The sequence below is a fragment of the Penaeus chinensis genome, chromosome 42 (genome assembly GCF_019202785.1).
Source record: "Penaeus chinensis breed Huanghai No. 1 chromosome 42, ASM1920278v2, whole genome shotgun sequence".
In the NCBI taxonomy this organism is placed as follows: domain Eukaryota; kingdom Metazoa; phylum Arthropoda; class Malacostraca; order Decapoda; family Penaeidae; genus Penaeus; species Penaeus chinensis.
The window spans coordinates 16,064,541-16,084,540 of NC_061860.1; the positions used below are offsets into that span (position 1 = coordinate 16,064,541).

A 20,000-nucleotide genomic window follows, 5' to 3' on the forward strand; every position below is an offset into this window, starting at 1 on the left:
TTCTCCTCTTTCTCTTTCTCCTCTTTCTCTTTCTCCTCTCCTCTCTCCTCCCTCTCTCCTCTCTCTCCCCTCCCTCTCCCCTCTCTCTCCCCTCTCTCTCCCTCTCTCTCCTCTCTCTCTCCTCTCTCTCTCCTCTCTCTCCCCCTCTCTCTCCTCTCTCTCCTCTCTCTCCTCCCTCTCCTCCTCTCCTCCCTCTCCTCCCTCATCCCCTCCCTCTCCTCCCTCTCCTCCCTCTCCCCTCCCTCTCTGCCTCTCTCCTCTCCTCTCCTCTCCCTCTCCTCTCCTCTCCTCTCTCTCTCTCTCTCTCTCTCTCTCTCCTCTCTCTCTCTCTCTCTCTCTCTCTCTCTCCTCTCTCTCTCTCTCTCTCTCTCTCTCTCTCTCTCTCCTCTCTCTCTCTCTCTCTCTCTCTCTCTCCTCTCTCTCTCTCTCTCCTCTCTCTCTCTCTCTCTCTCTCTCTCTCTCTCTCTCTCTCTCTCTCTCTCTCTCTCTCTCTCTCTCTCTCTCTCTCTCTCTCTCTTTCTCCCCTCTCCTCTCTCTTTCTCCCTCTCCTCTCTCTCTCTCTTCTCCTCTCCTCTCCTCTCCTCTCCTCTCCTCTCCTCTCTCATTCTTTCTCTTCTCCTCTCCTCTCTCTCTCTTTCTCCTCTCCTCTCTCCACTCTTTCTCTCTCCTCTCCTCTCTCCTCTCTTTCTTTCTAATCTCCTCTCTCCTCTCTCTCTTTCTCCTCTTTCTCTTTCCTCCTCTTTCTCTTTCTCCTCTCCTCTCGTCCTCCCTCTCTCCTCTCTCTCCCCTCCCTCTCCCCTCTCTCTCCTCTCTTCTCTCCCTCTCTCTCCTCTCTCTCTCCTCTCTCTCTCCTCTCTCTCCCCTCTCTCTCCTCTCTCTCCCCCCTCTCCCCCTCTCCTCCCTCTCCCTCCCTCTCTCCTCTCCTCCCTCTCCTCCCTCTCTCCTCTCCTCCCTCTCTCCTCTCCTCCCTCTCCTCCCTCTCCTCCCTCTCCTCTCTCTCCCTCCCCTCTCTCTCTCCCTCTCCTCTCTCCTCCTCTCTCCTCTTCTCTCTCCTCTCCTCCTCTCCCTCTCTCTCTCTCTCTCCTCCCTCTCTCCTCCCTCCTCTCCTCCTCTCTCTCTCTCTCTCCTCTCCTCTATCCTCTCTCTCTCTCTCTCTTTCACTCTTCTCCCTCTCTCTCTCTCTCTCTCTCTCTCTCTCTCTCTCCCTCCTCCCTCTCCTCCTCTCCCTCCTCTCCCTCCTCTCCTCTCTCTCTTCTCTCCCTCCTCTCCTTCCTCTCTCTCTCTTCCTTCCTCTCTCCTCTCTCTCTCTTCTCTCTCTCTCTCTCCTCTCTCTCTCTCTCTTCTCTCCTCCTCTCTCTCTCTCTCTCTCTCCCTCTCTCTCTCCCTCCTCCCTCTCTCTCTCTCCTCCTTCCCTCTCTCCTCTCTTCTCTCTCTTCTCCTCCTCTCTCTTCTTCCCTCCTCTCCTCTCTCTTCTCCTCTCATCTCCCTCTCTCTCTCTCTCTCTCTCTCTCTCTCTCTCTCTCTCTCTCTCTCTCTCTCTCTCTCTCTCTCTCTCTCTCTCCTCTCTCTCTCTCTCTCTCCTCCTTCCCTCTCTCTCTCTCCTCCTTCCCTCTCTCTCTCTCCTCCTTCCCTCTCTCTCTCTCCTCCTTCCCTCTCTCTCTCTCCTCCTTCCCTCTCTCTCTCTCCTCCTTCCCTCTCTCTCCCCTCTCCTCCTTCCCTCTCTCTCTTTCCTCCTTCCCTCTCTCTCTTCTCCTCCTTCCCTCTCTCTCCCCTTTCCTCCTTCCCTCTCTCTCTTTCCTCCTTCCCTCTCTCTCTTTCCTCCTTCCCTCTCTCTCTTTCCTCCTTCCCTCTCTCTCTTTCCTCCTTCCCTCTCTCTCTTTCCTCCTTCCCTCTCTCTCTTTCCTCCTTCCCTCTCTCTCTTTCCTCCTTCCCTCTCTCTCTTTCCTCCTTCCCTCTCTCTCTTTCCTCCTTCCCTCTCTCTCTTTCCTCCTTCCCTCTCTCTCTTTCCTCCTTCCCTCTCTCTCTTTCCTCCTTCCCTCTCTCTCTTTCCTCCTTCCCTCTCTCTCTTTCCTCCTTCCCTCTCTCTCTTTCCTCCTTCCCTCTCTCTCTCCTCTCTCTCTCTCTCTCTCTCTCTCTCTCTCTCTCTCTCTCTCTCTCTCTCTCTCTCTCTCTCTCTCTCTCTCTCTCTCTCTCTCTTTCTCTCTCTCTCTCTCTGTCTTTTTTTTCTCCCCCCCCCCCCCTCTTCCCTCCATGTTCATCCTCCCCAGCCCCATTATGATTGAATAGTGGGTCTGGGTCCATCAGGATAATGCATGCACCTGGGAGTATGGCCAAAGTACTCATACTAGAGCATGTTTGATGTGAGGTTAATCCTAAAACAAACCACAAAATTAGAATAAATACAAAGAAATAGATTTTGCAGTTGGAATGTTGGCCTGATTAAGAAAAGACTTCACAGTTTGAACTTGGCTTCTTTTGAAGATGAAGTAAAGGTACTTTACCATCTTTATTAGTTATCTCGCCAAATCCTAGATCATTGATGTGGGAGTCATGTAGGACAGAACTTGCTACAGAGTTGGAATAAGTTCAGACATGGTAAATTTGTCAAAAATTCCAAATAATCAGATTCATATCAGTGGGTCATTAGGTGGTAATATTTTAACCAGGTGGCCCTTTTGATACATTTCTTTTAAAAAGCCTAAATAACTTGTTAGAGGCAAACCTCCAAATAGGGCCAAGCAAAAACCAAGGTCCAAGTCAGTCTGTGTCCTTCACATAAAGCTGGACTAGTTGAGGCTATTCCTGCTGTAAGCCTTGAAAGGAGTTCCAGCTTTGCTCACACTGTAGGTCTCCTTGTCAGCAAACTTGAATTCTTTTGTTTTTTTTATCTTAATTTTGTCTCTTTTGTGTCTTTCAGTTTTTATGGTTTTCCCTGATTCCTTTGCCCATTCTGTCCTTTTCATTTGTTATGTGTTTTTATATTGGTAAAATTTAAGTTTGGCTTTTGCACAGTTTTTGTATTGAGTGCACAGTCTTTGATGTTGCTCTTCTCTCTATCATCTCTATTGTATTTAGAGAAATTTGGACTTTCATTTGTGAATCCACTGTATGCATATTACAAATTGTGGTTTTAAGCATTTTTTTTCAAAATCTGTTATTACCTTTGCTGAGGTATCAATTCCATTAAAACAAATTTATATGATGCAAGTTTGCTTTGAAACTAGACTTATCCTCATTTTCCCTTTCAGGACTTAGACGTCCAGTACGTTGCAAATGCAGCCACAATGCCAGTGAAGAGTGAGCCAAGGGTTCTCGTGTATGAGAAGTCAACTGGAAAAATACTGACAGGTGAGTAGAGCAGCTGCAACAGCTATGCCAAAGAGACAGCATCTTGCAAAGATATTGTTGGTAAATCTATAAGGAAATTCATAGCTGTATAAGCTAGCTCTTGGATTATGTGTTTATTTTGCAAACTCTGTTGGCTGTTGTTTTTTGTTTTTTTTATAATCAGAAAGGTGATTATAAAGCTGATACCCAGATAGCTTTGTTTAATTATTTGGTGATTAGAGAAAAAATTGTAGTTTGTGGTTAGAATTAATAGTTCACAATATTCTGAAACTTTTGTTGGCTTTTGGTGTATATATATATTAGATATAGTATATATGATAATACAATAAGCATATTATACATGTGTTATTATACTTATCGTAATACAATGTCTATGTGACAAACATGTACCATGCTTGTCGCTTTATCATTGTAAACCTAATTTCATCCAATGAAACATCTCTAATTTCCCTACTGCTGTCATTTATTCTGCCTGTGGATGGCATGTATACCATGCCATGCCAAGAATGGCTATCTTGTCAGGGGCGTGTATGTCATTCCACACATATAATATTTGTTCAGTTACAGTTTATATCACATGGTGTATGCAATGATATATATACTTTTTGGTATTTTAGCTAGGCTGGTGTCATTAGATTAGAGTATAAGTATTATACATTTTATAATGATTGTTGAAATGTAAATTAAACCATTCTGTAACAGTACAATTTTTCTGAGGGGGAGGGAGGGGGGTGAATTTGCATTAAGATTTTTTTTTTTTTTTTTTCTTCCTTTTTTATTATCAGAATATAGCATAGGTTATGTCCAGGTTGATACACCAAAATCCCCAAATACATGAGTCAAAAAAAATCAGAGACATGTAACACAGTGTCTTGACAAGGATGGCAGTGTTTGAAAAGGTGCAGATAAGAGTGATTAATCCACTGAGAGAAAAGTTTTTTTTTTTTTCCTTACATTTGTGAGATAAGGTCTTATAGGTATGCAGTGCTCAAGCTACAGTTTTCCAGCATTATTTTCAAAGGATTAATAAGGTTTTCATTGTCCTATACCTCAGGATCGGCAGCTCCCACACTTCGTCAGTTGAAAGACTACTTGAAGCAACACCCAGACTATGCAGTTCTCCAGCCAGGAATGATGGGAGCTTCTGGAACAGTGGCTGCAACTAATGCTAAAATTTCAAGTACACAGTTTTATGGGTAAGTTAGATACAAGCAGAACGAAATGAAACATGGCCAGTTATATGGGAAATAACCAGTATTACCCCTATCATTATGACTGTCATTTCATCTTTTTCTCATGGTAATAGGTGTTTGTGTATTGAGATGGGTTAATCCATTGGATCTGGATGCTTCACTGCCATCATGTGGCCTAAAATACTGGCATTAGGCTTACGTGGGCATCTATTCTGACAGCTGCATGGCTTGTAGGCCGGGCACACAAACACTCATGTGCAGTGATGACACTCCATGCCTCCCCTTTACAATAAAATTTTCTCATTTTCTCCACAAGTGTGTTTAGCTCTTTTGCTATATACCAATGTGTGTATTTGAGATTTGAGTGTTTTCCTGGCACAGACTCCATATCTCTTTGGGTAGTCCATAACTCAGTGCAATAATAATAACAATAAGTAACACTTTGTTATTTGTGTCATTAACCCGTTTCAGACGGGGCACTGTATCGGAGTCATAATAAACCACTTGGTCTGCGGGGTATGCTTGTACACGAAGTGATGCGCCAGAACGTGGAGTGCGATGTTCTGCTTGATGTAGCGGGCTCAGCATCTGGCTGTTGCCAGAAATCACTAGAGTTTATCACACTCAGGGATTTCTGTTACCTGACGGTGATAGAGGGGATGTCATTTTTATTATTTTGTAATACAACAAGCGATGCTGGTCTTGACAGACAGGAAAAGGATCCTGTGCAACGAAATAGCATCCTTCCTTGAGCTGGCAATATTCCAGTCATGGCTAACCAGTGTTACATTGCACACTCATTTATCAATAGAAATAATGCAAAATCCCCTTCCTAAATGGCAAATGAGTCAAATAACACTCCAGGAGGTTTGTGTACTCGTGACCAGTCATTCCTGTCACCCCGGCCCTCAGCGGAAATGTTCACAAGTGCTTACATTATCCCAGCCCACAGTCAAATTTTCCCATGATGACATGTTTCACTCACTACTTAAGCTAAATTTTTTCATGACTTGATGGTTGTTACATCATCCGGATCTTAAGGTTTAACCCCTTCCCGACGGGTCAGCGCCAAAGCGCTCCGAGGCAGTGATTCGTCTTGATGTACAAAACTCACGCACTCAAAGTCGGTGCGTTGCCGTGGTTCGCCAGAGCATAGTTTTTTTTTAGTTTTCTACACCCGTCACCAAGGGTTAAGAGGGAATTGAGCTGACTTTTCGAGTATGTTGCATTTGTTAGTGTTTCAATCCAGTAACAGCTTTAGATGAACATGAAAGATTAAAGATGATTTTGTTTTCAGGGACAAGAAGGTCATCCAGCTTTCCTCTAAGTCAGTTGCAGTGCCGGTTTCTGGTGCCCAAGCTCGGAAAGTCACTGTTGTCAAATCATCGGATGGAAGAATAATAGTTAAAGCATCTGAACCAGTTGAAAATGAACCAGCAACCAAAACTCTGACAACCAGTGCACCTGTGGTAACTCCAAGCAAACCTGTAGCAATAAGCAGTGTTAAACCCTTGAGTTCACCTGTTAGCTCTACCAGTAAGTCTGAGGAGCAAAAGAAGGAGGAGACAGCTCCTCCCAAAGGCAACCCCAGCAAAAGTGTGCCTGCCAGTCCTAGTACAAAATCTGTCGAGGAGAAGAGAGACGAATCTCTTGCCTCGAAGAGTACCCCAGCAAAGGAAATAAAAAAGGTAGGTGTAAGTGTAACGAATTACAATTTTTTATTTATTGTAATGTGAAAGATTTTTCTTTTGCCAGTTCAGAGACTATCCAGTATGTGTTACTGTAGGTGTTAGACTTGAATTGCATTGTCTTGGTTTTTTTTTTTTCAAATGCCTCCAATTTATTTCAGACGCCAGCAAAATCCCTGTCTGCTGAGAAGAAGAAACCAGACCCATGCGAAGTCCGTGAGAACATTCGCAAGGGCCTGGCTGAATGCCTCACTAATCGTGCCAAAGGTGCAGAAAAGGAATTTACTCATTTGTCTGAGAATGACATAAAATCTCTAGCAGCTGCAATTGAAAAGGAATTGTACAACTTCTTTGGCAAGGTTTGTTGAATTGCATATCTAAGTTATTTTAGAAGGTGAAATAATACTTTAAAATATTATATTCTATATTTTGTATTTATATATTAAATACTTAAATGGATTGCATAAATAGTGATCATGATAATAGTTATGAAGAATATAAAAAAAAAAAGTGTATGCTAAATATATATCCTTCACTGCATTTGAACACGACAGAGTATAGACACTTGTGTTAATGTTTTTTTCTATATCTTGGCAGGATGTAGGCTTTAAGTACAAATCTCGCTATCGAAGCCTCATATTTAACATCAGAGACACAAAGAACAGTGGCCTTTTCCGGAAGATTCTGAATGGCACCATATCGCCTTCCAACCTGGCAAAAATGACCTCCGAGGAGCTGGCTTCAAAAGAGCTGGCGGAATGGAGAGAGAGGGAGGAGAAGAAGGTAATAGTGTATTCTGCATGGAAGGAAGAAAGAGAAACAAGCAAAGGATGTATATTTTTGCCTTTTAAGTTATATTTGACATGATCAACTGGTAATGACAGTATGATTATTTTCTACATATTACATTATATTTTTAAAAAGGTCCCTAACATTCAGACCATGACAGAAGGCTAATTTGTGTCCAAGGCTTTTATGTATGTTCCCAGCACACACAGTTGATAAATTCATAATTCTTCTCACAAAATGTAGGTGTAGAAGATTTGCTTTCTCAGGCATAGTTGTAAATTTTTTAAAGCTGGTTTGTTAAAGATGCAGGTCTGGTAATGAAGGAATTGTGTTGAATCATGGCAGACATAATTATCATATGACACAAATAAAAGAAAACAAATTCACCACATGAGTACTTTATGGTAAATTGGTTGTGTGTGGCATTGGCATTATTTGTCAAGTGAACACTCCTTGTCTAACAAAACTAGTGTTTGTTTGTGTGTGTGTTTGTTTGTGCGTGTGTGTGTGTGTGTGTGTGTGTGTGTGTGTGTGTGTGTGTGTGTGTGTGTGTTTGTTTGTGTGTGTGTTTGTTTGTGTGTGTGTGTTTGTTTGTGTGTGTGTGTTTGTTTGTGTGTGTGTGTTTGTTTGTGTGTGTGTGTGTTTGTTTGTGTGTGTGTGTTTGTTTGTGTGTGTGTGTTTGTTTGTGTGTGTGTGTTTGTTTGTGTGTGTGTGTTTGTGTGTGTGTGTGTGTTTGTGTGTGTGTGTGTGTGTGTGTGTGTGTGTGTGTGTGTGTGTGTGTGTGTGTGTGTGTGTGTGTGTGTGTGTGTGTGTGTGTGTGTGTGTGATTGAGATTGAGATTGAGAAATTTGCTGTCTAAGTTAATATCCAGGTTATATTTCATGATTTTTTTTACCTTTCAGGAACTTCAAGCCATTGAGAAGTATGAATTGGATATGATAGCTTTGGGTAACCAGTACATCATGAAGTCCCACAAAGGAGAAATAGAAATTGATAAAGATGAATTTATAAGGGACAAAGAGAAAGGTTTGTTGTTATTTTCCTATCCCAAATACAAATGCATAATTACATGTAATAATACTTCTAATAATTCTGAAGTATTGAAACACACATACATACATACATACATACATACATACATACATACATACGAACATACATAATGATTATAGAAAAAGCTTATGTAATACTTTAGTACTATAATCATGGTTATTATTTAATGTCTGTTCTTAATATTCCTAATGTTATTTTTTACTACTTCTGTTGTTGTTGATAGTGTTTGTCCATATTAACATTCTTATCATTGTAATGAATTAATTATGGCATCTCTACTTACAGCTCCAGAAACACTGAATTCACTTCCAGCAGAGAACCTTGGGGAAATAGTGGAGGACACTTCTGCAGGCCACAAGAATCACATATTCGACCGCAACTGCAAAATCTGTGTGAGTCAGTCAGACTCAACAATTACATCGGAAGACCTTGTAGGTTATTTGTTTTAGTTTCTTTACTGGCTATTTGTTATTTTTACTGTTATATTATCATCATTGTTATTAATAAATGCACTTGATTATATGATAAAGCTCATCACTTTAGTAGTTGAATTAAGTGGTTTTGTTACTGGAGATGAGACATTCAGACTCATGACAACAAGTTCATACCTCCTTTCTCAAGGTGCTGTGTGATATTTCTGTGTGGGGTGTAAATTGTTAGGTTGTTCCAGGATTTCATCAGCATTAATTGGGCATCCAATGGCAGGGCAGCCTCCTGTCAATCGTTGTTTACTCTTTTCCAAATCATAAGATTAATTCATGACTTTGAAGAGTTAACCATTTGCTGTTTTTCTTCTGAATGGTTGTGATTATTAAAGCCCTTCCCCTCTTTCAGAAATTGGAGAAGAAGTTGGAAGAGGGAGATAAGCACAAAAAGGAGAAAAAAGACCACAAGAACAAAGAGTCAGAAAAGATAAAAGATAGGAAGGACAGGCACAGTTCTGATAAGGAGAGAAGAGAGAGGAAGGACTCCACAGATAAAGAAAGACATAGGAGGAAGAGTGTAGATAGTGAGAAAGAGAGAGATAGGGATAGAAAACATAAAGATGAGAAGGGGAGGGATAAAGGCAGAGAGAAGGACAGAGACAAAGATGATAAATCGAAGAGTAGAGATAAAAGTAAAGACGAAAAGCACAGTGACAGAGACAAAGACAAACACAAAGAGAAACAGAGAAGCAGCAGAGATGAGGAGAGGGAGAGACACAAGAGTTCTAGTAGTGATAAAGATAGAAAAGAGAAAGAAAGAAGAGATTCCAAGGACAAGAAAGATGACAAGGACAGAAAGCATAAAGACCGACACAAAGAGAGGAGAGATTCCAAAGACAAAGATCGGAAGAGGAGAGACAGTGAAAAGAGTGACAGAAAAAGGAAACACAGTGAATCTCGAAGTGAAGACAAGAAAAGGAGAGACAGTGAAAGAGACAGAAGAAGAGACAGTGAGAAAGAGAGAAGGCCATCTGAGGGAGAGAGGCAAGAGCGGGAGAAGGAGGAAGTGAGCACAAGCGAAGATGTCGTGCTGGATATAACCACCTCGAGAGGGAACAGCCAAGCCCAGCTGGATGCCGATGTTGAGGACACACTGCCAACCTCAACTGTCATGGGGTGAGTGCAGTATTTAGCAACATTTTTATACAATTTATGTTTGCTTTGGTGTTTTTACACTTTGTTTTATTTCCATATTATTTGTTTCTCTAACCCCAGAAAGAATTGCTGTCAGTGACACAATTATCATAGTCTCCAGCTGGAAATTATAGAAATTGATATCAAGTGATACAAAACAGAAGACTAACTTATTTAAAATCAAACCTTATCATATCACTTTTTCTATAGTGTCTTGGTTATCTGTCACATTGGGAAGAGAAAATTAGAATTGGTTATTTTCATTGGAAGTCAGATGTTTCCCTCTCAGATTGACTGCCAGGTTGATATTTGAAATATAACAAAATTTAAGTTTGCAAGGTAGTGCATAAAAATGTAGTAAAGCATGTAACATACAAGCCATATAAATTTAGAAACCTGTGGTTGAATGACCATTATGGGTGAGTGTGATCTCCTAATTCAGAATGCAAATAATACATACTGGGCAGTCATCCTGTAAGTGACATTTGTAGTGAAAAGAGATTGAAGTAATTGGAAGTGCCAGTGAAAAAGTAAATGATGTTTAAGATTGCATTTAGTTGTATAGTTTCTCATTGTTACTCAACAGCAAATTGATTGGATCAAATCATAAAATTTACTTTACTTTTACAGGAGTCCAGACATCACTGAAGTCAAGGATTATAGTTACACTCCCCCCAGCAGAGGTGACGGATCTCCGCTACTATTCCCCAACAGTCCCTCCTTTCCTCCTCTTCCTCCAGACTCCCCAGAGTATATTCCCCCCTTACCAGAGGAGGACCTCCCTCTGCCACCTCCTCTGCCTGACAGCCCCAGAACACCACCCCTTCCTGAGGAGGTTGACCTTGGCTCCACTCCTCCATTACCCCCTATGGACGATGTACCTGACACACCACCACTGCCAGACCAGGATGCGCCTGCCACGCCGCCCATTCCTGATGATGACATTCCCGCCACTCCACCACTGCCAGATGATTACTTGTCCCTTGTCAACGAACGATCGAACACTCCCCCCTTGCCGGGTTCTGGTCTTGATCTCCATGGCAAAATCTCTTCCTCTTTGGGACCACGCAATCCTGAGGACTTGAACAGGCTAACGCCACCCCCAATAGGATCCAGCAGCTTATCCAGCAGGAGTGGGCCACCCCCAAAGGTTATATCTGCTGAGCCAATGACTGTATGGAAGGGGATCATCCACATGCCAGATGTGGCCAAGTTCTCAGCTTCTGCTTTTGAGGTAAGTTGGAGGAGACATCCACTGCTAAGCACAAGGGTCTAACTTACTTGTAAGGCACAAAACAAAGATGGTGTGCAAGAGTCAAGGGATGCCAGGTAGTGCTTTAGTATCCATAAATGCTTTGTTAACCCAGTGTCAATGGGTAACAGAAATCTCTGAACATCATAAACTTTGGTGATTTCTGGCAACACTCAGAAGCTTTGTATGAGCTAATATGGACACTATACTACAAATTCAATCTATTGTAACTGTTGTATAACTGAGAGGATGGAATATACAAGTCCAGTATAAAATTGGAAAATTATGTGAATTTTATTGCACATAGGCTCAAGCAATGTATTAGGTAATGTAAGCATATTAAACATGTTATCACCTTTTTATAACAAAAACAAAAATCTTACCTTAGTTTAAAAAAAAAAAAAAAAATCGCTTTTATATGTTTTACTCTACCAAGAGGTCAAAATTATTTTCTATCAAACTTTTATCAACAGGTTTCTGGGAAAGCGCAGTTCCTTCCTGAGGACGTACCACACTCTGTTGAAGTTGTGGGTCGTATTGCTCCTGAGACTGTGTGGAGCTACATCGCTCAGATGAAGAAGAGTGGATCAAAGGTAATGTATTATTTGATGTGTAGATGTGTTTGCCTCAAGAAATATGTTTGTTACATAGATATAAGATATTAAACTTAAGGGCAATACTTATTGATGTTGTTATACAGATTAATGTATATTTGATACAGATAATTACAATAAAATAATGGGAATGTGAAGTGTATCTTTTTCTGGTATTATCCTTAGATGATACCATTTTGATATAGCAACTAATATTTAGTTCCAAATAAGAGGCAATTTTTTTTCAAACATACTTTCAGGAAATTCTTGTAGTGCGTTTCCAGCCTGCAAATGAAGAAGAGAAAGTGTCATACATTGCTCTCTATTCCTATTTGTCATCCAAGAAGAGGTAAGAAAGAGCTGAGATTTTTTTTTTTTTTTTTTTTTTTTTTTTTTTTTTTCCCTATTTCTAAATCATGGTAATTACTTTCATTACAAACATATGGGCTAGAGACCAAACCTTCTTGAGAGAAGGAGGAAGATATTAATAACTTAACCAGTTTCTGATAAGATGTGTCACAGTATTCCATCAGAGGCATAAAATGTTTGTTTTAGAAGGTACAGTCACAGTAAAGTTGAACTTACTGTTTAATGAAGAGGTGTACTGAAAGTAATTATTGCTTGCATGTGTTTATCCAATAATGAGTACATTAGACTTGAAAAGTGTTTCGTCTTAAACAACAACAAAGCAGTAAATTTAGGAAAAGCAAAAAAGTGAGGTGTGAAACTTGCATTTGTAAACAACCCTGTTGTGTTATTGTGATAAACTTAAGGGAGAACACAACATGATGATATAGACTTTGAAAGAAGATCTTAAAAAATATATTTGATATTAAGGTATGAAACTTTCCAGATCAGTAGGCATTTGTGTTGCTTGCAATGTGTGCACACAACAACAAAATACATAATGACATCATGACTGTATAAAATGGATAGCACTCTTAATGCTTAATGTTTCACTTTTCTTTTTTTGGCTGTGAATTGTCATTTGATCTTTAGACATATTAAGTTGTTGTTATTTATTATTATTATTATTATTATTATTATTATTATTATTATTATTATTATTATTATAATTGAGAGAGAGAGAGAGAGAGAGAGAGAGAGAGAGAGAGAGAGAGAGAGAGAGAGAGAGAGAGAGAGAGAAAGAAAGAGAGAAAGAAAGAAAGAAAGAAAGTCCCCATAGATCATTGAATGTCACCATGTCATTATAACCGTGTACTATAGTTTACAGTTGACTTTTACTTCTTCATATTTTCAAAGGTAGTTGCATGATATCACGTGAATCCTATCCTAAAATATATCCCCTGTTAGGCCTGAGTAAATCTGTGTGATTTTTTATTTTCTGTAAATATTCATTAACAAATTTATTGAACAGAGAGATGGCTTTTCAAAGATGTAAGATTTATCCATCATATTTATTTGTCAGTTTTTAAGATTTTTGCTTATCTTACTTAGAAACATATAGAGTGCTGCTGAACACGTAGCACTTGTTGAATGGTAAAACCCCCTTTCCATAGTGATTTTATGGTAGAAGAACTCAGTGCACAAACTAGATTTATTGAAAGTAAGACTACAGTTTTAAAATCCTCCTGGAATCCATCCTTGTTGCTTCTTTTCTTCTGGCATAAGTTGCTTTCAGATGTTGTGTTTGTGTTGTCTTTGATTTAACCCAATGGCGACTGGTCACGCCTATAGGCGTCTTTGATTTAACCCAATGGCGACTGGTCACGCCTATAGGTGTCATAACAATACTCTCGAAATGTGGCGTGCGGTTTGCCAGTTTTTTAATTTTCTATACCCGTCGCCAATGGGTTAATTTTCCTTTTTTGACTCCCTTTGATGATGGTAAAACAACACTTAACAGGAGATGAAAGGAGCATTAAATATCTTGAGATAAACCTCCTAATGCTGGCAGTTTTCCCTCAATAACAGTTGTCAAGTGTAGTATAGATTTACTCTTGGATATTTCAATGGAAAATCGTCATATTCTACCATTATATTTTTTGTGATCAAAATGGTTTTTGTTAACCCCTTGGATATGGGTGCTTTGCTGGCCGTAAATGGCCCAAAATCCGGGTATTAGGCTTACTTGAGTGGCCTCTCTCACTGGTGTGTGGCTTGTAGGCTGGGTACATTGCCTCCCCTTTGCAATGTAATCTCTCCTACATAAGCATTTTTTTTCATTTTCCATTTTCCATTTTCCAATATCTATATTTGTCATTTGATATACAATATCCAGATGGTAATAGACTGCTTTACATGCACAGACACCATATTTCTCTAGGTCACTGATTCCTAAACTTGGGGTGTGAGGAGGACACAATGGGTGCATGAAGTCAACTGCTTAAAAGTCATTGTTTAAACCCAATGGCGACGGGTCACAGCTATCGACGTCATAACAATACGCCAGATTTGAGGCGTGCGGCTGTCCGCAGCGGCGCCGAGCCAAAACGCCCCAAGGCAATGATTCGGCTTGATGTACCGAATTCACACGCTCAGAGTCGGCGCGCTGCCGCCGTTCGCCAGAGCGTAGAGTTTTTTTTTATTTTCTATACCCGACGCCATTGGGTTAATAATAATAATAATAATAATAATAATAATAATAATAATAGTGATAATAGTGATAATAATTAAATAATTCCAAGAATTAGTGTCTGCTGTTACATATTGGCAAAGTATAATTGTATATGTTACCCCAACCCTTTTTGGTACTGACCACACTGATGCTGTTGAGCAACTTATCATAACACATGTTCATTTCAGTCTCATAAGTATTTCCAAATATTATATGCCTTGTTTTCAAATTATTTAGTTCTTAAATCTGATTCAAATGTTAAGTAATTTTAGCTTCTTATTGAAATGCCTCGTAAATATATTTGTTTCATTTGTTTTAATCCAAACAAGAATCTTTGTTTTCCTAAACAGTGCTAAGATATAAATTGAAAAAATATATAATTTCATATAAATAAAACACAAGTTGGTGGGTGAGGCCTGCCAGTCTTCTGGAATCAGAGGCATCATGTAAGATAGTTTGGGAACCACTGCTCTAGGAAGTCCATAACTCAGTGGAATGATAATAACAATAACTTTTTTTTTTCTTTTCCTCTCTTTCTTTCTTTCTCTTTTTCCCATTTAATATAAAATTTTCTGTAATACAATCTGTGCAGTGGTCACAGTAGCCAGGAATAGGAACCTGAGCTTCAAAATAGTTTTTTCCCTGGATCCAGCACTCTTCCAGTCATGGCTCACGGATGGTACATCCCACATTCATTTACCAAAAGGAATAATGCTAGAGCCCCTTCCTAAACGTGCACTGAGTCTAATCACTTTCCAAGAGCTTTGTGCACTCTTGAGTCATTTCCATATGCCTGGCCTTCAGCCAAATTTTTCATGATGGCATGTTCCCATCGCCCTAGCCCTCAGCATAATTTTTCTTCTTTACTCCAACACCAAATTCATTCATATACTCCAAAGTATATTAGTCAGCTCTTGAAATAATGCTAAAAAACATATCAATAAAATGCATCACTCTCATGCTTAGATTAGCATTGAATACAACTATAGAATCATCATCTAACTTTCTGAATATATATATCATCCCACCATTCCTTTCAAACCATGCCACTCAAATGAGACATTCATGTCTACTTGTAAATAAATCTTTAATTTTCTGATTGTCAAGTTGTTTTATGAGGAGGGGATTATCAGTCAATGATAGGGCTAGATTCTGGAAGCCTCACTTCATGAATTACTCTATGAGCATGCAGTTTATGGGTTACTAATGCATTAACATAGCCATTTGCCATTGATCTGCCAGGCCACAATGATGGCCTTGAGGAGGAAAGGGGTTAAGAAGATCTCATGAGATAATGCAAATTTAGCTGTGTGTGTGTGTGTGTGATTGCGTTAAATGAGACATAGTGGGCAAGTATTGATCAATTACTTGTGCTTTCCTTTCAGTCCATTCCTAAATGCTTGCTTAACCCAATGGCGACGGGTCACGGCCCATTGGGTTAAGTGTTATAGTGATATGTCAGGTGAGGGTGGAAGTCATTGTGTGATTACTTTGTTGTTTATGAAAAAACTTTTTGCTGTTGAAATTTTTATGTTAACCCCATACCAACGGGCCACACCTTCCGGTATCATAACAAACCGCTCGATATCTTCTTCTTCTTCTTCTTCTTCTTCATCTTCTTCTTCACCTCTCAGTAATGGGTAAAAAAAAAATATTCTATCATAATTGAGAAAAAAATTGTTTTACAGTTATTTTGATTTGAAATGTTTGTTTTATTTGGGGTATAAAACAGTAAACACTTATTTTATAGGAAGCTCTGTTACTACAGCATAGCTAATTTCTTTTATTTTCTTTTAGGTATGCAGTCATTGGAAACTGTGAAAAGTCTGTCAAGGACTTCTATATTGTGCCTCTTGCATCCCATCAGCCAATACCACAGGTAAGGTTACTTTATTTCCTCTGCAGGTTGTTGCTCTCATTCATAATTTCAGAAGTTGCATTTGTAGGGTTTACACAAATATATTATATTAATATATATTAGTTCAGGTAAACAAAGTGATTTATAGATTGGATTTAGTTCTTATGGGTAGTGATAATGAGAATGAGAATGAGAGTATTTAAGAGGGAAATGATGGGGAAAATATCCTCTTTATTGGTACTTTCAAATATATATAAGAGGTACTTAAAAGCCCTTACCTAACAAAGTCATTCTATGGTCAAACCAGCGTAACCACATAATGTGGTCCAGTGGTCCAGGGAGTCTTGTGAAGGGCATTGGCAGTTGTGAGAGGAAGAGAGAGAGAAGAGAGTGAGTGAGAGTACGAGTATGAATATAAGTGATTAACCCCATGTGCCAAGATGGCATTATAGACATGCCATATTCACTATTAGTTTTGTTTATTGATTGTGTTTATGCTTAGATGGCTTCATAGTCACTAAGGAGTCAATTAGTATTACTACGTATTTCACCAGTGTTCCCTTCTAGAAATTTGAAAAAATTATTTCACATTTTTTATTGTTAATAGTATTTTTACATTATAATTATCATATTGCCGATGATGATAAGAATGGTATTGATTTTAGTAGCATTAAAAAATAATAATAACTTGCAAATTCAAAAAATGGGAAATCAACAAAATGTGCAACAAAATTCTCAGTTGACAGTACACTATAACTTTCTACAAAGTGTTAACCTTGAAACCAAATTCACTAGATTTGTGCCATTATCCTGCACAAATTGTAACCTCTTTTTCAACAAGATTAAAAGCAGTTATAGAGGCACTTGATAAATTTGTTCGTGTTTGGCAAGTTTTCTTGGGCTGCACCATCCCCCCATCCCCCCATCCCCCTGTAAACCCTCCTTTCGCTGAGCCAGTCACAGTCATGACTTATTGTGTTGGACTGTAATTCACAAAGTAGTTTTATATACCATTTAAACTTATAATTCCTATAATTCTGAGACTTTGAATGTGAGATCCACAAATTTGTTTGTTTTTTTTCCAAACCGATGAAGCTTCCATAGGTCAGTTGAGATGTTTTAAAAGCAGAGGAAAGTCTATACTAGTTAGATCTCAAAGTAAATCTTTCCTTGATCAGTATTTGATAGATATTTTCCATTCTGCTTCCTGTTTATCATTTCAGTTATCTATTGTTGCTAAGAATTAACAAACTGATGCTCAGTATTGAGTCAGCAGTTGCAAATCTTCCTCTGTAAATTTCCCTTACTTCCTTGTTTAGTACAATTTATTAGAGGCTTGGTCTAGCTGGTATGAGTGTCTGTTCTTTTGATGAGACTTTAAGCTGTTTGTTTTATTAAATATTACTATATATTTGTGTATTCTAACCCATTCATTCCAGAAATGCATCTGTACATACACTGTCCAGTGTGGTTTTGTTTATACATAATGGCTTCAGAAGTGCTTATTCACCTAGGAGTCAGTTACTAGGCCTACCAGGTTTTATATATTTGTCCCTTTCCTTAAGTATTTTGTTATTGATTATGGTAATGTTATTAACCCATTCGCGACGGGGGAAAATTAACAAAAAATGGGGTAAATGCTATGCTCATTTTTTATATTTTTTGTGAAATGTCTACACATAGATGGCTCTGCCTGACCTGATTTCACCTTTCCTTGAATTGGTGGAAAAATGTATTTTTTACTAGTGCTATGAATATCGATGGTGTTATTTTTATTATAAACATTATAATTACTATAATGTTATAAACAACGTAGAATAGTTTCGTAAATTAAAGAAAGGGGTAGACAGGCGAGACAGGCAGTACTCATAATTGGCTCATTGGTGATTTAGTACAAGTGTAGCCATCTATGTGTAAAACAATTAATCAAGTAAATTCACAGTGGGCATGGCACGAATACGTGACATGCCTGTTGCAAATGGGTTAACTGTAGATGACTTTCCCAGATATATATATAGGCCCAGCCCACACAAACACTCACAGGTGGTAGCAAAACTCCATGCCTCCTCCTTGCAGTGTCATTATACATTAGCATTTTTTGCTGTTTTTCCCTTTTACTAAGTCTATATTTTTTTATTCTGTATCCAGGTGGTAGTAGCCAGTTTTTAGTTTAGCAGACACCATATTATCTCTCCAAGTAGCCTATAACTATAACAATAACAATGACTAACAATGTGTTTTTTTTATGGGGTTTTAAACATATTTATATATTCAATTTTTTGTAACACAATGAGCTACCAGTCACAGAGGGCAGGGTTAGGATCCTGTGTGTGGAAATTGTGTCCTTCCTGGATTAGAGCTGCTCCAGTCATGGCTCATGGATGGTATATGCCTCATTTACCAGTGGAAATAATGTAAGTGCAGCTTCTGAAATGCCTGCCTACCAAGTCTAATATTCCTCCAAGAGCCTTGTGCACTCATAATGAAACATTCCCATCACCTGCCACTCTGCATCAATATCTAGTGATGAGTCATTCCTGTCAACCCAGCCCTCAGCCCTTCTTCCTCCTCCTCCTCCCCCCCCCCCCCCCCTATTCCAATCAATATAATAAAGATGATCTTAATAAGGATGATAGGAATATAAGTGTAAACTTTTTCAAGGAATTGGGTAAAGAGGTGAGATTTTGTCAGTCTAGTAATTGACTCCTTTGTGACTAATCCCTTGTGGAGCCATCTGTGTATAGCAAAATTAATGAAACAACTATAGTGGACAACGTATGTGCCTACCTGGGGCTAGTGGATTAACTATTAGCATAATGATATGGGGATCTATAAAAGATTCAAAATCTAAGTAAAGCCATATAAACTCCCAAGTGGCTTGGCTTTGGGGGGGTGGATCAAACTCCAGTAAAGGAAGAGAGAAATACTGAGTCAGGAGAAGAATAACTGATAGTAGTGAGTGAGTGAGAGTGAGTGATTTATAGTAGTAATAAGAGCAGCAGCAGCAGCAAACAGGATTAGTAATGGATGATGTATGGAAGTTTTCAGTGGATATCCTGAAGGTAACTCCATTATGTCTTTGGCTAGGTTCTGCTCCCGTTAGATGGTCCAGGCTTCGAGGAACACCGCGCCCACATGCTGATTGGCGTCATAGTCCGAGGGAAGCACAAACGAGTTTTCGACCACATAACTGGGACTTGGAGTTTAGTCGGTGTTGCTGCCCCACCTCCCCCTCTCAACCTGCCTGTTAGCCATAAGATTCATGGTAAGTTTTCTAAAGTAGGTCTTTGCCATTCAACTTTGTTTTTCCTTTCTTTTAAAAAATGTCAGTTATTGATTCAAGGTTTTAACAGTGTTGTTATCACCATACCTTTCTTGTTTAATCTTTAGACTGAATATTTATTTATTTTTTTTTTTTATATATATATATATACTGAAACTGTTTATTGTAACATTATGATATGATGATGTGATGAGCATTATCATCATCATCATCATCATAAGTTACCGTCAGCATAATGCCTTGAGTTCTTAAAAGTATCAAGAACAGTACCAAAAAATATTTTTTGTTGTTGAGCACACCATCAATATTGTTAAAGTATATAATTATTATTGCTTCTTCAGTTTTCATTATTTTTTTTATAATGATAATCAGCAGCAGCATCATTATTGATATATATTAATACCTTCATTTTCATAAATATTTATACCATCATTTCATATATATCACCATCATTATCCTTCTTTTTATAATTGTATCTCTCTTCCTTATCTGTTTTTCTTTCATAGTTTTTACTTGTTTCCTATCAGTATATTTCATTTCTGTGAATGAAGACTATGCTTGAAAAGTAACTTTTAATATTCAAGGTTTTGCTTTCAAAACCTCTTTTTTCCCCTTCTGTGTCTTAAATTCTGTCAGTTGTTCTCCTTCACAAAGTGACCTGTTGTTTTCCTTGGCTGCACATGTTTATGTATAAGTGCAGTGCAGTTATATATACTGTAGGAACACAAACCCTAACACGGCATGTT

At 38.9% G+C, this 20,000-nt stretch overlaps 1 protein-coding gene across 7 annotated transcripts in view; it reads left to right on the forward strand.

The window, feature by feature from the left end:
• Nucleotides 1-20,000, forward strand: part of LOC125048013 (death-inducer obliterator 1-like) — a 73,681-nt gene that overhangs the window by 40,742 nt on the left and 12,939 nt on the right. For all 7 annotated transcript variants that reach the window (XM_047646589.1, XM_047646593.1, XM_047646594.1 and 4 more), the window contains 13 exons: nucleotides 3,249-3,348; nucleotides 4,403-4,544; nucleotides 5,839-6,229; nucleotides 6,391-6,588; nucleotides 6,827-7,012; nucleotides 7,921-8,044; nucleotides 8,357-8,502; nucleotides 8,906-9,672; nucleotides 10,321-10,924; nucleotides 11,416-11,535; nucleotides 11,796-11,884; nucleotides 15,911-15,992; nucleotides 19,059-19,236. In XM_047646589.1, the coding sequence (XP_047502545.1) occupies nucleotides 3,249-3,348; nucleotides 4,403-4,544; nucleotides 5,839-6,229; nucleotides 6,391-6,588; nucleotides 6,827-7,012; nucleotides 7,921-8,044; nucleotides 8,357-8,502; nucleotides 8,906-9,672; nucleotides 10,321-10,924; nucleotides 11,416-11,535; nucleotides 11,796-11,884; nucleotides 15,911-15,992; nucleotides 19,059-19,236 (3,127 nt within the window). The remainder of the gene's footprint in view (nucleotides 1-3,248; nucleotides 3,349-4,402; nucleotides 4,545-5,838; nucleotides 6,230-6,390; nucleotides 6,589-6,826; nucleotides 7,013-7,920; nucleotides 8,045-8,356; nucleotides 8,503-8,905; nucleotides 9,673-10,320; nucleotides 10,925-11,415; nucleotides 11,536-11,795; nucleotides 11,885-15,910; nucleotides 15,993-19,058; nucleotides 19,237-20,000) is intronic.